This window comes from Monodelphis domestica, chromosome 3, assembly GCF_027887165.1.
Source record: "Monodelphis domestica isolate mMonDom1 chromosome 3, mMonDom1.pri, whole genome shotgun sequence".
Taxonomy (NCBI): Eukaryota; Metazoa; Chordata; class Mammalia; order Didelphimorphia; family Didelphidae; genus Monodelphis; species Monodelphis domestica.
In genome coordinates this window covers 80,526,537-80,540,428 of record NC_077229.1, presented here as the reverse complement: position 1 = coordinate 80,540,428, position 13,892 = coordinate 80,526,537, and the positions used below count along the sequence as shown (strand labels likewise).

The window sequence follows — 13,892 nt, the reverse complement described above, 5'->3', positions numbered from 1 at the left end:
GATCTTGTGGGGGGGGGGGGGGCGGTCCCCGCCCCAGAGCCCAGCCGGCCGCGCCCCCCGCCGCTGATTGGCCGCTTCTGGCAGGCCTGGGCGGGGGCCGAGAGTGCCGGCTCGGGGAGCTGAGGGGGTACCGCGGACCCCGAGCACCCCACTCCCCGGCACCCCCTAACTGTGGCTAACCCAGGGCAGGAGTAGCCTCAGTGCCTCGGCAGGGAGCTCAAGCTCGGCCTGCTCTAGGGAGCTGGCCGGGCCCTGCAGAGGCTGGGGTCAGTGCGCCCATAACCCTGGCCTGGAAGTGGAGATGCTCTCAGCACCCCCTGCCTAGCCACGCCGGCCCCTCCCCTGTTGGGGGAAACAGGCCCTTCCCCCATCGGAACGGTGGGCGCTTGCCTGGACCCCCCTAGGGCCCAGAAATCTGTGTAGAAGTGTGTGGGTGTGTGGAGGGAGAGGAGGGTCCTCCCTCCAGTTTCTCCCCTCTCAGATTAAAGGAGGTTTGTCAGAGACCAACTCTCCAATGGGTCTAGGCTGAGAGATGGAAAAACAGCCTCTAACACGGACTGCAGATTGTCATTGACTTGAAAGCAGAGGGAAGGACCAGGTGCCCTCTTGAGATCCAATCCCACCCTTTGGCTCTGATAGTCCTTGGGCTGATGGGGGGTTCCTTCTCTCCAGAGAGGATGAAGAAGGGGTGGAGTGAGACAGATAGACAGGCTAGCAGGGAAACAGGCAGGTAGGTAAGGAAGAGAGATGGACAGGTAGATTGAAAGGCAGAAACAGAAGAATGGAGACAAAAAGGGTGGAAGGGCACAGAGACCCACCAACGCTTGGATAAGAGATGGGAGACAGATGGACTGGCAGGCAGGGAGCCAAAGAGGCAGACAGAGGGATAGTAGACAGGTGGGCAATGAGCCAGACAGCACACAGGGTAGATGTGCCAGGCTTAGGCAGAGCCAGGATGTCTTTGCTATCTCCTGGTGCCCCCCACTCCCACCCCAATCCTTATAGTTTGGCTTTCTTGTCGTTCTGTTGAAACAACTCTCTCCACTACTAATGATCTCCATCCCCAATCCCCTTGATCTCTCTGCAGCCTTTGATACTGTTGATCACTCTCATTCCCTTCTCTAGGGTTTTGGAAAACCATTCCCTTCTGGTTCTCCTACCTCTCTGACAGCTCCTTCTCTGCCTCTTTTGCTGGATCCTCCATCTTGCTCCGACTAACCTTAGGGATCCTTTAGGATTCTGTCCGAGGATCTCTTCTCTTCTCCCTCAATATTACTGCACTTGGTGATCTCATCAGTTTCCATGAATTGAATTACCATCTCCATGCCAATGATTCTTACATCAATGTATCCTGCCCCAATCTCTCTGCTGATGTCCAATCTCCCATCTGCATCCGCCTTTCAGACATCTCAAACTGACTATCCAGTCAATATTTTGGTAGGTCTGCCTACCTCAAGGCTCTCCCCACTCTACTCCATCATCCATTCAGCCACTAAGGTGATTTTCCTAAAGCTCAGGTCTAATTTTGTCACTCCCATACTCAAGAAATTTGCCTCCAGGATGAAATACAACATGCCCTTTTGGGCATTCAAAGGCTTTTATAAATTAGCCCCTTTGCTACCTTTCTAGGCATTTGACACCTTACTTCTTGACATGTACTCTTCAAACCAGGGACAATGGTCTTCTGGCTTTGTTCCATGAACAAGAATATTCCATATCCCAGTTCTGGACATTTTCTTTTTTTTTTTATATAATATATTTTATTTGATCATTTCCAAGCATTATTCATTAAAGACATAGATCATTTTCTTTTCCTCCCCCCCCCCCCACCCTCCATAGCCGACGCGTAAGTCCACTGGGCATTAGATGTTTTCTTGATTTGAACCCATTGCTTTGTTGATAGTATTTGCATTAGAGTGTTCATTTAGAGTCTATCCTCTGTCATGTCCCCTCAACCTCTGTATTCAGGCAGTTGCTTTTTCTCAGTGTTTCTGGACATTTTCTCTGGCTCTCTATCCCCCATGTGTCCTTTGCTCCAACTACTGATCTCTCAGACTTCTTTTAAGTCCCAGCTAAAATTCTATTTCCCCAGCCCCTCTTCATTCTAGTGCCTTCCCTCTGCTCATTATTTCCTACTTATTCTTTATATAGATTTGTGTACATGTTGTCTCTCCCATTAGAGTGTAAGCTCCTTGAGGGTGGGAGATTGTCTTTTGCCTCTTTTTGAATTCCCAGGGCTTAGCATAGTACCTGGTATACAGTAGGTGTTTAATAAATGTTTATTGATTGATACTGATTGATACTCTGTCCCAGACCAAGCTGAATTTTTCCATATCTGTTGGGAGAGATTTGAGGGAGTCAGCATGGGCTGAAGGAAAAGGTTGAGTAGACAAAGGGCCAAGGTAGGGAGGTACTGTGGACAAATAGGATGAAGGTGACATGGGATTATGCGGGCTTGTCTGTGTGTCTCACTGGGGGGAAGGTATGTGTCTAGTCTGTGAGGAGGTGAGTGGGCACAAAATAGTGCCCAGGTGAGCATGCAGAGGTGGAGCTATGAAGGGTGTATTCAGGAGGGAAGGAAGTATTTCATCCCTATTTCCCCAAGATTTTCCATGTGACTAGTCTCACTCACACCATCTATCTGTAAGATGGCCCACCACCTGATTTGTCCACCTCCAGAACTAGAAGACTAGAGGAGATAATAGCAATGAAAGTCAGCCCTCTCAATGGAAAGAGGAGCGTGATTTAGTCAAAGGGGCTGCTGTTGGTGACTAGGAAATGCAATGTCCTCCAGAACATTTTCTTCCAACTCCCCATTACTTGTGTACATCTTACATCTTGTATTCTCTTTCTGGACAGTTCTTTTTAAAAAAAAATTCATTTTATTTTTATTGTCATGCAAACACTTCCATACTGGTTATTGTTGTAAGAACAGACTCATGCATAACCAAAACCCTAGAATAAAATCCTGAATCCACTGATGTGAAAGACGGATTCCAACCTTTCTTTCTCTGGAGGTAGATGGCATTCCCCAACATAAGTCTTTCAGGATTGTCCCAGATCATTACATTGCCAAGGGGAGCCAAGTTTTCGCAGATGATTATCTTCCAATATTGCTGTTACTGTGCACAATGTTCTTTGGGATAGTTCTTGAGGAAAGAACTGGGGCTCCAATGAGAAGCCCATCAAGCAGAAGGGTTCAAAATTGGTCCTTGAGTTACAGGGCATCTCATGCTGACCTGAAACAACCCTGGGCTAGATTGACCACTGAGCAATCTGGACTGGCATCTGGGATCTCCAGCCTGGCCATGTTGTTCCATGAACAAATCTGGATTTTCTGGGATTTCTTTCGGTAGAGTTGGACTTGGTAGGACCTGGGGTCCCTGGTCTGTGGGCTGAATTAATCTAGGATCTGATCTCTGGTCTGCTCTGGGCTCCCCTGGGCACTTGTTTCTTCTTTCTCTCCTGCCTGGGCTCCTACCTGTCCTCAAACAGAAACCCTTCTTCTTCCCTTTTCAATTTCTTGCCCTTGTACCCTGGACCCTTCATGCCCTTCCTTCTGGAACCCTGAGGTCCAGAGTCTGGGGATCCCAAAGCCCAGCCTAGAAAGTTGAGGATGGAAGGAAGGGTGATAGGCAGGGAAGCTGAGCCCACATTAGATTTCAGTAAAACCTCAGTCTCCCCTCCCTCCCTACTCAGGACTGCACCTGCCACAGCCCTGACATTGCAAAAAGGCCTAGAATCCCCTGCTGTGCACCCCAACCCATTGCCAATCCCCACCCCAGCAGTCAGTTCTCTGGTTACTGCACTGACCACATTGGGAGCTATGTGGAAGGGAGTGGTTGGTTCCCCTGATCTTAACACCCCTCACACACAGTTCTTTCCTTAACTTCCCTGCCCTCAGGAGACCTCACTCCCCAAAAGTCTTCTCTCCAGTGGCTAAGATTTGGGGGAGAAACTCCCTGCCTGCCTCCAAGATTGTATGAATATCTTGTGTTTTTACTTAAAAGACATGCCATAGTTACAGCCCCCCCCCCCCATTCCATCAAAAACAAAGAAACCAAACCAAACCAACCCTTTACCAAAATCAGAAGGCAGATATCTAGTCTGGGAAGGGAAGGAGAAGGGGCAAGCATTTATTAAGCATCTACTGTGTCTGGCACTGTGCTTTACAAAGATGACCTCATTTTATATCTCATTTGCCAGAGTGTGCAGCAGCCTACACACATAGCCCCCCACCTTTCTGTCCAGAAGAGGGAGAGGAATTTGGTCTTCTCTTTTCTGGGACCTAGATGAGCCAATTACAATTCAATAGATTCCTAGATGTGTTCACATTATTTTTGTCCATGTCACTCTGCATCATACAGGTTTTCCTGCATTCCTCTGGATTCCAGTCATCATTCCTCCTGCACAATAACATTCCTTTACATTTACATGTCACAATTTGTTTAGTCATTCCCCAACTGCTTCAAGTCCTGCCACTTTGGCCTGGCCACAGCTCTCCAGGAATTCCACTCCTATCTTTTGAGCCCTGAAGGCCTAGCAGGTGTGTCTTCTGCTCTGGCAGGTTACCCCTTGCCTGTACTACCTGGGACGATGAGAGGATGAGGGTGCGGTGGGTGAACTGAGAGCCCTGGTTAGAGATCCTAAATTCCAGGGAGGATTCCCCCCACCCTGGCCCCAGAATGAACTCTTGGATCCAATTTTTCTCTTTTATTTATTTTATTATTTAAAAACCCTTAGCTTCAGTCTTAGAATCTATACTAGTATTGTATCAATTCTATGGATTGGTTCCAAGCCAGAAGAGTGTTAAAAGCTAGATAATGGGGGTTAAGTGACTTGCCCAGGGTCACACAGCTAGGACATTGTTGACTGGGAAAAAACACAGAACTATTAAATAGTCAAAATCACTCTTTAATCAAGGGCAAAAGGGGTTCAGTGCTACTAGACCTCGACACAGAGCTGCTCACCACACAGGACTGCACAGCGTCTGGCCACTCTGGTCATTGACCCCTGGGAGTGCCATCAGCGCTAGAAGATGACTCCAAGGAACAAAAGAATTTGGGGAACCTATAAACCATTTGGGGAATCCAGGGGCAGGGAAAGATGATTGACATCACTATAGCTACAAAGAAAATGGGAGTGCTCCAACTACACTGACAGGTTACAATGAAGCTTGGGAAAGGAATCATAGCTACAGGCTAGGGTGTAAGGAAAGAGGCTGCTTCCAGTGGATACTAAAGGATGGTTCCTGCTCCCGTGTGGATCTTCTTGGGAAAGGGTCTGATATAATAGGGGAGACTACTCAAAGCAAAGAGGGTCCTTAGCATATGCTTAGTTCCACCCAACTAGGATTGTCATTCCCTTGAGGGTCCCCCACTCAGTCTGAAACTGTTAACCTGGGATTTCCTTCAGGGTGGATTCATGGGAAAAGGGAACAAGGACAAGCTTTGGGGTCTCCAATTTACAAGCTAATCCTAAACCATGGGATTCATTAGATCCCACTAGGCCACAAGTTTGGGGTTCCCAGATTCCATTCTGGGGTCAAATTTGAACCCAGGACCTCCTGTCTCTGGCCTGGCTTTCTATGAGCCCTAGAACTGTCCCTCTTCTACTCATTTCAGTCTTCATTATTTCATGAAGGTCTTTCCAAGTTGTTGCTGTAGTTTTAATGAACCTGTTTATCTGTCTTCCTACCTTTCCAGTCTTCTTACACTTTTCTTACTCCCTGCCATATAGTCTTCCATCTAGCAACCCTGGCCACCTTGCTGTACACGATGCTATTTCTTCAGTCTCCGAGCATCTACGTTAGCTGTGTCCCATACCCGGAATTCCCTTCCTCTTGATCCCTTCTTTCCATCCCTCCTTCCCTGAGATCTCTTAAATGCCTACTAAAACCCCGTCTTCTGCGAGCAACCTTTCCCCGCCCCTCTTAACTCTAGCATCTTCGCTCTGTTCATCTGTGTCTTCTACATATTTTTTCCTGTTTTATCCCCCCATTATCCTGAGCTCCTCGAGCCCTGGAATCATCTTTCACCTTTCTTCGTGTCCCAACATTTAGCCTCGAGTCTGACACCTAGTAGGCGCTTCTTAAATGCCTGATGATTTGATGCGGGACTGATGATGCCTGTTCCCAGAATGAACCCGGGCCTCAGAAAGAGTCGACTTCAAGACTGAGGTCTGACCGTGGCTTCAGCCTTACCTGCCCCACCCCGCCGCCCGGAGCCCCAGGGCAGAACTCTAATCTCCGCCCCAGACTGCTCCCGGGGTGAGCCGAGGCTAAGAAGCGCTTAATGAATTCGGGTTCAAATTAACATTCCCCTTCACTCCAGATCTTTTATGAACGTCAATGCAAAGCGGCTGGACCGTTTGTGTCACCACATGAATATTCATTACAGTCCACTAGGGATTGGTGGCAATCCGTATTGATATTCATGATCGTTACATCAATATTCATTATGATCATAAAAATATTCATCATGTTATCCCTCCCTGTGGCCCTACTCCTAGAGAATTAAAGCGAGTCCGTTTTCCCAGCTTCTCGCTCTGGGGGGCCCCCACGTGGCGGACTTCAGTACAAAACACCCTCGTCTCAACCAATCACGACAAGGCACTGCCCAACCTCGCACAGGGCATCTATGATAATGACCAATCAAATTTCAGAGGGGGCGGGGCCTTTCCCCACTGAGGTGTCTTAGGAAGTGGGCGGTACCACTAAGAGGCTAGTCGATAAGACATGGCAGCAGGAAGGAGGGACTTCTGTGGCATTGACCAATCATATCTCAAGGAAGGCGGTGTCTTAGGTATAGTAGCTAACCAAGCATCAAAAAGGATGGTGTCATCAAGAAACAAACCAATAAAAAAACCTCAAATAAGGCCTGACGCTAACCAATGGGGTTCGGGAGGCCGGGCTTTCATGGGAAGCCGCTGCGGAGTGAGCCGGGGCTTGAGGGCGGAGCCACGACAGCGGCGTTGGGATCAGAATTAGGGTCGCCGTGGCTACGGAGCCGGGAGGGGGCGCTCTAGTCCCTCCGGCGTTTCCTCCAGTCCACGCCATGTGGCGGCGCCTGGGAACCCTAGTATCCGGGTCGGGCCAGAATACCGGCTTGTACGCCAGGTGCGTCTGGGCCGCTGTGGCGGGTGGGTGTGGGGATCCTCGACAGGCTCTAGGAGGTTAACTATGGGGCGGGACGTGGGCCAAACCGCCAATCTGGGAGACTCGGGTGTTCGAATCCGGCTGCTGTCTTGTCGTGCTGCGTGCTCTTAGGTCAGGGGCTGCCTCTTTTAGTAAAACGTCAGCAGACATTTATTAAACGCCTACTGTGTGCTCATGCCAGTTGCTCAGAGAAGGAAATGCAGACTACCAAAAAGGATGGTTCCCCGCCCTTAAGGACTTTACATTTAAAACTGGGGGACTGGACAGACATGGATTACGTAAGGGAGGTGGCCTCTTGTGACGCTGAGGAAAGATTTTGGAATCAGAACTGGCCCTTGTGGTCCACTCTGAGCCTCAGTTTTCTCATTTATAAAATGCACGTAGGATTGGACCAGTTGAACTGAGGCACCTTGTGCTCTAGAGCCAGGATTCAGCAATTCCCGGAAGGAGAGAGGCAAAAGGCTTTTTGGAGCTGAGTATCCGGGAGGGCTTCTGGGGAATGAACCTTGAAAGAAGGAATCAGAAAAGCCCTAACCCAGGAGGAGGAAGTGCATTCCAGGCATGCCCTGAGGCTGGGGATGGAATTTGCAGGAGGTGGAATGGCATTAATTGCTCCTTTGGCAGGAATGTACAATATGTATTTGCTGGGGAGTATGAGAATGAAGGCAGGCCGGAAGGGTGGGTGGGTAAAGGGCCTCCAGTGCCAGACTGAAGGATTCTTTTCATTCTCCTTCTAGAGCGGGGCTCCTTAGCCTAGGCTGTGGCAGTCAGTCCGGTGAACCTATGATCCGGCTCAGAAACATGTTTTTAAATCAATTAAATAAGAGGATTACAGAGGAAAGCAATTATGTTGACATTTTTTGTTTGTCCACGGGCTTTCTCAGCTAAGATCCTGGGGGCTTGTCCTTTCCTTCTCTAGCTCACTTTACAGAGGAGGAAACTGATGCAAATAGGGTGAAGTGACTTGCCCAGGGTCACACAGCTAGTGTTTAACGCTAGATTTGAACTCAGGAAGAAGAGTCTGCCTGACTGGAGCACCTAATAGTTATCAAAATATTTTTAAAATAGTTTAAGAATCTCTGGATTAGATGGAGTAGACAGTAGTCGGGGGAGGTTTTTGTTCGGAGGATTAGCCTGCGCGAAGCTCCTGTTCCGTCCTATGTGAATCTGGCTTTGGCTACTTTGTAGCCGTGTGCCCCTTCGCCACTTCATCTGTCAAATGAGCTGGAGAAGGAAATGGTGAAGGCAACCCTCCGGGCCTGCCTTCAAGGAGCTCCCTCCCACCCGCCTGCAGAGCTACAGTGTCCAAACAGGGCAGCTACATTGTACATGGATGGGTTAACTAACGCTCAGGGGGCCCTGCGATCGTGAGGAGAGAGAGCAAGCCTGCCATAGGAGCATTGAGCGAGGAACGGACAAGAAAGCAGGGAAGGTGGGAAGGACCAGGGAACGGAGGGGTTTCACGGTCAGACCCGTAGCAGGTGCTCTGAGGCTGCCCCTGCCACTGAACGGCTCCTCCCGGGGCACGGCCTGCCCACAGCGCCACCTCGTGGCTGAATCCTGCAATCGCAGAACTTGAGAACTGGCTGCCGGGTAGACCAAGTCCACAAGCATTTATTAAGCGCCTATTTCATGCCTGGGGCCGCTAGGTGGCGCCACAGTGCCCAGAGCGCTGGCCAGGAAAACCCCAAGTGGGGTCACAGAGTCAGGCAGGACTGAAATGACTAAATAGCACCACGATCAGAGCTAGACATAAAAAAAAAAGGGCCCTTAGATAAGAAGTGATGCGGAATGTTGGTTCCAAGGCAGAAGAGCGGTAAGGACCGCAGGACCGTCCTAGTCCTTGACTCTCCTCCCACTGAGCCGCCCGGCTGCCCCCAAGTGGCTCTCTTTCTGTTTGGGTGTGACACCCCTGTGTCTTTCCTCCTCCTCCCACCAGTTCCCCGCTGACTGTTGTTCTGTCCCCTCCCTGCACAGGCTGCCGAAGCGCCGCCGTTCGTGCCCGCCTGTGTCTGGCGGCCGAGCCACTATCTTTGCCCTGTCTTCTGGCCAGGGCAAGTGTGGGGTGGCAGTCATTCGCACCAGTGGTCCGGCCAGCGGCCCTGCTGTCCTGGGACTCGCAGCCTTGCGGGCCCTTCCCCAGCCCCGGCTGGCAAAGCTTCGCCTCCTGAAGCACCCCGTCTCGTCCGAACCCTTAGACAGGGGCCTGGTCCTCTGGTTCCCAGGTAGGTCCGGAAGGGTGGGGCCTTGCTTCCTGGGAGCCAACAGTGGGGGCTCTTTCCCATCAGCCCTCTGGCGTGGCTTTCTTTCCCTGACTTCTTGGCTGGCTCTCTAACGTGCCCCGCCGGCGAGAAACAAGTCTACACTTGCAGGAGGTCTAAGTTCTGAGTCCAGGAGTCTAGGAGCCTCTTGTTCTGAGACTCCAGAAGACTCCAGGGACGTACAGCTTCTGAGACTGGAGCTTTCTGTCTTAGTAACGACTCTAAGATAGACGACAAGCACCGGGCGAGAGGGTTAGGGGACTCTTTATTTTTAAACCTTCACCTTCTGCCCTAGAATCCATACTGTGTATTGGCTCCAAGGCCAAAGAGCAGTCAGGGCTAGGCCATGGGGGTCAAGTGACTTGCCCAGGGTCACCCAGCTGGGAAGTGTCTGAGGCCAGATTTGAACCCAGGACCTCCTGTCTCCAGGCCTGGCTCTCCATCCACTGAGTCACCTATCTGCCCCCTGGATTAAGTGACTCTTAACCAGAGTCATACAACTAGGAGATGTCTGAGGCCAGATTTGAGCCCGGGACCTCCTGACTCTGGACCTGCCCCCAGAGCCTCCTGGTGCTGGTAGTTCCCGGTTCTCTTTTCCCTTCTCCCCACCCAAAGGGAAGTTGCCTTTCAGGGAGCGCAGCTGGGCCCAGAGGGTTGGAGGGGCTGGGGCTGTCCTGGTTCCGTCGGGGGTTCGTGCGCCTCGCGGGTGCTGCCAGCCCGGAGCCCCAGGGTCTTCCGTGCCCCCTCCCCAGGGCCCCACAGCTTCACTGGAGAGGACTGCGCCGAGTTCCACGTCCACGGTGGGCCCGCTGTCGTGAGTGCCGTGCTGGGAGCGCTGGGTGAGTGTCCCCTTTTCTGGGCTCCCTGGGGTGAGCTCCCTCGGGGTAAGGCGGGCCCTGAGCGGACGTTCCCCGGCAGGTAGGCGGCGTCCCGGGCTGTCGGCCGGCAGAGGCCGGAGAGTTCACCAAGAGGGCCTTCCAGAATGGGAAGCTGAGCCTGACCGAGGTGGAGGGGCTGGGAGACCTGATCCACGCCGAGACGGAGGCCCAGCGGCGCCAGGCCCTGAGGCAGCTCCAGGGCGAGCTGGGCCAGCTCTGCCGAGCCTGGGGAGAGACCCTGACCACGGCACGTGAGGCCCGCCGGCTCTGGCTCTCCCTCTCCCTCTCTCCCTTCCCCCGCTCTCGCCTGCTCTCTGCTTCCTCCTCCAGGCCCCGGGGCCTGCTCTGAGCTTCCCAATCTCCTCTGGGACCCGAGAGTGTGCGCGTGGCGGGCGGGGGTGTCTCTTTTGGAGGGACGGAGGGTGTTACTGCTCCCCTCCCCCACAGGCCCTGGCCCACCTGGAGGCCTACATTGATTTCAGCGAGGATGACAACATTGAAGAAGGCGTGCTGGAGTGGGGTGAGGCCTCCCTGTCCACTCTCCCCTCCCCACGCCTCCTGCCAGCCCTGGCCCCCCCAGACTGGCCCCCCACTGCCCCTCCCCCCCAGGGCCCAGCGCAGCCCCTTCCCTCCCCGGCCAGCTCCGGCCCTTTCCCCGTGGCCGCAGCTTTTATGACTCCCTGCCTGTCCCTGCAGTGGACGGCACCGTGCAGGGGCTCCGGGAAGCCCTCGAGGCCCACCTGCAGGACGCCCGTCGGGGTCAGCGGCTGCGCTCGGGGGCCCACGTGGTCATCGCGGGCCCCGCCAACGCCGGCAAGAGCAGCCTCATCAACCTGCTGAGTGAGTGCGGGGGGGTGGTGGGGGCTGGGCTGGGCCCTTTTTGGGGAGACCCCGGAAGGAGGATGGAGACGGGCCGGGAGCCTCGCCACAGCCCTGCGAGCGGACAAGGAAAGCGAGGCAGCCCTCAACCAAGGGACCTGCCCAGGGTCACGCAGCTCCTCAGGGGGTCAGAGGCCAGATTTGCCCTTCATGACTGGGGGGGCAGAAGAGGGCAGCCCCTCCTTGGGAGGAGGGAGAGGATGTGAGGGGAGACGACCCCTGGGAGGAAGGCCCCCGTGAGACCCTCCAGCCAGACGCCCTCCTTTGAAGTGAGGCGGGACCTGAACCCGGGGCCCCTGTGGTTCCTCTGCATCACTGGGGCCTCCTGGGCTGCCATCTTCCCTCTGGCGCCACCAGGGGGCGGCAGTGCCCAGCTTTGGCCCTGGAGGGGGGGGCTCAGGGTGATGGGCCTGGCCTGGGGCAGAAGCTCTGACCATCCCCCGGCCCCCAAAGGCCGCAGGCCCGTGTCCATCGTGTCTCCAGAGCCGGGCACCACGAGGGACGTGGTGGAGTCAGCCGTGGACATCGGGGGCTTCCCGGCCCTGCTCAGCGACACGGCCGGCCTCCGGGACAGCCCCGACCTGGTGGAACGGGAGGGCGTCCGGCGGGCGCAGGAGAGGTGAGGCCCGGGGGCAGCCGCGGGGGCAGGAGGGGCTCTGGGCGCCTGGCATTCTCCTCTTGCACTTTTTCCCTTCTCCCTGAGCCCCCCACCCGCTCCCTGGGGGCTTGTCCCATGCCGGCTGGGCATCCCTGCCCCCGGGCCATCCTGCCCTTTTATAAGCCCTCACTGGCTGTCGTGGGGGCTAGGCCGTGTTGGGGCTGGGCGGTGGGGGTCCCGCAGCTAGGAAGAGTCTGACTTCTTTCTCACCTGAGAGCTTCCTGTATTGTTCATCGTGGCTTGTAGCCTCTCCCCCGACCTTCGCCCTGTGTCCTGAGCGTGCCGGGGTGCCCCTCTCCTGCTGTGGGGGGGCCCTTCCCCAAGGCCCCCCCGGCTCCAGCTCGTCCCGCTTCCATCCTGTCCCCTCAGGCTGGCCGAAGCCGACGTCGTGCTGGCCCTGGTGGATGCCACTGACTTGGCCTCGGACGCTAGCCGCCGCTTCCTGGAGACAGTGGTGACTCCTGGGGACCCCTCCGCCTCCCCCCGCATCCTGCTGGTGCTTAACAAGGCTGACTTGCTGCCAAAGGGGGGGGCCCCTGGAGGGGCCACCCTGCCCCCCCACCTCCTGCTGTCCTGCAAGACTGAGGCCGGCCTGGAGGCTGTGCTGGCTGCCTTGAAGAAGGAGCTGGCTGCTGTGTGAGCCTTCCCCCCACCCCCGCCACTCTGACTCTCTGCTTCTGACTGAGCCCCCAGTCTGTCTCTGTCCGTGCGAGCCCCTCCTTTTGACCAGTTTCTCTTGCAAAAGTTCTTTTTTTAACCCTCACCTTCCATTCTGGAATCACTCTGTGTATTGGTTCCAAGGCAGAAGAGTGATAAGAGCTAGGCCGTGGGGCTGAAGTGACTTGCCCAGGGTCCAGCGCCTCCGGGCCTGGCTCTCCATCCACTGAGGCCCCCAGCCCCCTCCAAAGGCTCGACCTCTGCCCCCAACCCTTTCCCTCCCATGGGGCTGGGGCCGGGGGTCACCCATCAGGGCAGCCCTTATTCCCGGGCATCTCTGGGGAGAATATTCGGTCAGACTCAGGCCCGGAGCTCTGTGGGTTTGGCCCCCCCAACCATGGCCCTCCCTTTCAGATGCGGCGATCCTACAGTCGGACCCCCCGTCCTGACCCGGGCCCGGCACCGCCACCACCTGCAGAGCTGCCTCGAAGCCCTGCGCGGTTACGGGCGAAGCCGGGCCCGGGACCTGGCGCTGGCCGCTGAGGAGCTGAGGGAGGCCCGGAGGCAGCTGGGCCACCTCACCGGGCAGGGCCGGCCCGACCAGATCTTGGAGGTCATTTTCCGGGACTTCTGCATTGGCAAGTGAAGCCGTGGCCGGGAGGGCCTCCTCGGGGCAGCAGGGAGGGCCTCCTCAGGGCAGCAGGGAGGGCCTCCTTGGGGCAGCAGGGAGGGCCTCCTCGGGGCAGCAGGGAGGGCCTCCTCGGGGCAGCAGGGAGGGCCTCCTCGGGGCAGCAGGCCGCCCGGCTTTCTGAGAAGTCTGGAGGCGGCCGCTCTGCTCCCCGTGGTCCCGGCCTGCGCGCCCAGCCTGGACTCTCCCCGGTGTGAGGGGCCGCCCTGCCATCCTGGAGGAGGGAGGAGGCGGCCCGGGGTGGCAGGAGAGAGTCTCCCGGTCAGGTCTGGAGGAAACAGCTCTGCACTCGAGGCCTTCCCTTGGCCGGGAATGGACGCCGCCTGATAATAAACAGACTTAAAAAAACACATTTTACTGAAATCCTTTGTTGTGTGCCCTCCTCGTCTCGTCCCTCCAGGCCATCCCTCACAGTAAAGGGGTAACAAACATAGACCGCCGCCTGTCCACACGGGTGGCCCTCGCGTCCCCGGGGGAGGAGGGCCGTGGGAAGCAGCGTGAAGGCCCGGGCCCCAGAAGGCCCTTCTTTGTTCATCGTTAAGGGTCCCTTTCCGGGCCTGGCTTCCTGTTTGGGGAGGGGAGCGCCCCCTGCCCCAGAGCCTCTTCTCCCTGAGTCGTTCTCCAAGTCTGCTCCAGGGCCCAAACCAGCTCGGGCTCTCCATCCTCCCTGGCTGGGGGGGCCGGTCTCGGGGCCTCCCCTCCAGCCTTCCCAGGC

General features: G+C 55.4%; 1 protein-coding gene and 1 non-coding gene across 2 annotated transcripts; both read left to right on the top strand.

The window, feature by feature from the left end:
* Window positions 1-6,932: 6,932 nt before the first annotated feature.
* Window positions 6,933-13,531, top strand: GTPBP3 (GTP binding protein 3, mitochondrial). Its single transcript, XM_056822267.1, has 9 exons — window positions 6,933-7,117; window positions 9,134-9,381; window positions 10,170-10,256; window positions 10,340-10,542; window positions 10,743-10,815; window positions 10,992-11,135; window positions 11,628-11,793; window positions 12,202-12,468; window positions 12,904-13,531. Exons 1-9 carry the CDS (start codon window positions 7,056-7,058, stop codon window positions 13,133-13,135), a joined length of 1,482 nt encoding a protein of 493 aa, XP_056678245.1. The 5' UTR covers window positions 6,933-7,055; the 3' UTR covers window positions 13,136-13,531.
* On the top strand, window positions 12,951-13,003 carry MIR7295 (microRNA mir-7295). Its single transcript, NR_127499.1, has one exon. It is a non-coding gene; the product is annotated as a microRNA mir-7295 (primary transcript).
* Window positions 13,532-13,892: the final 361 nt, after the last annotated feature.

What these genes read in the sequence shown, in the direction of transcription:
- GTPBP3 (XM_056822267.1), top strand. Translation starts at nt 7,056, where the DNA reads ATGTGGCGGCGCCTGGGAACCCTAGTATCCGGGTCGGGCCAGAATACC. An exon ending in TGCCGTGCTGGGAGCGCTGG is followed by an intron (nt 10,257 to 10,339) that starts GTGAGTGTCCCC and finishes CCCGGCAGGTAG; the next exon opens with GCGGCGTCCCGGGCTGTCGG. An exon ending in GGGGAGAGACCCTGACCACG is followed by an intron (nt 10,543 to 10,742) that starts GCACGTGAGGCC and finishes CCTCCCCCACAG; the next exon opens with GCCCTGGCCCACCTGGAGGC.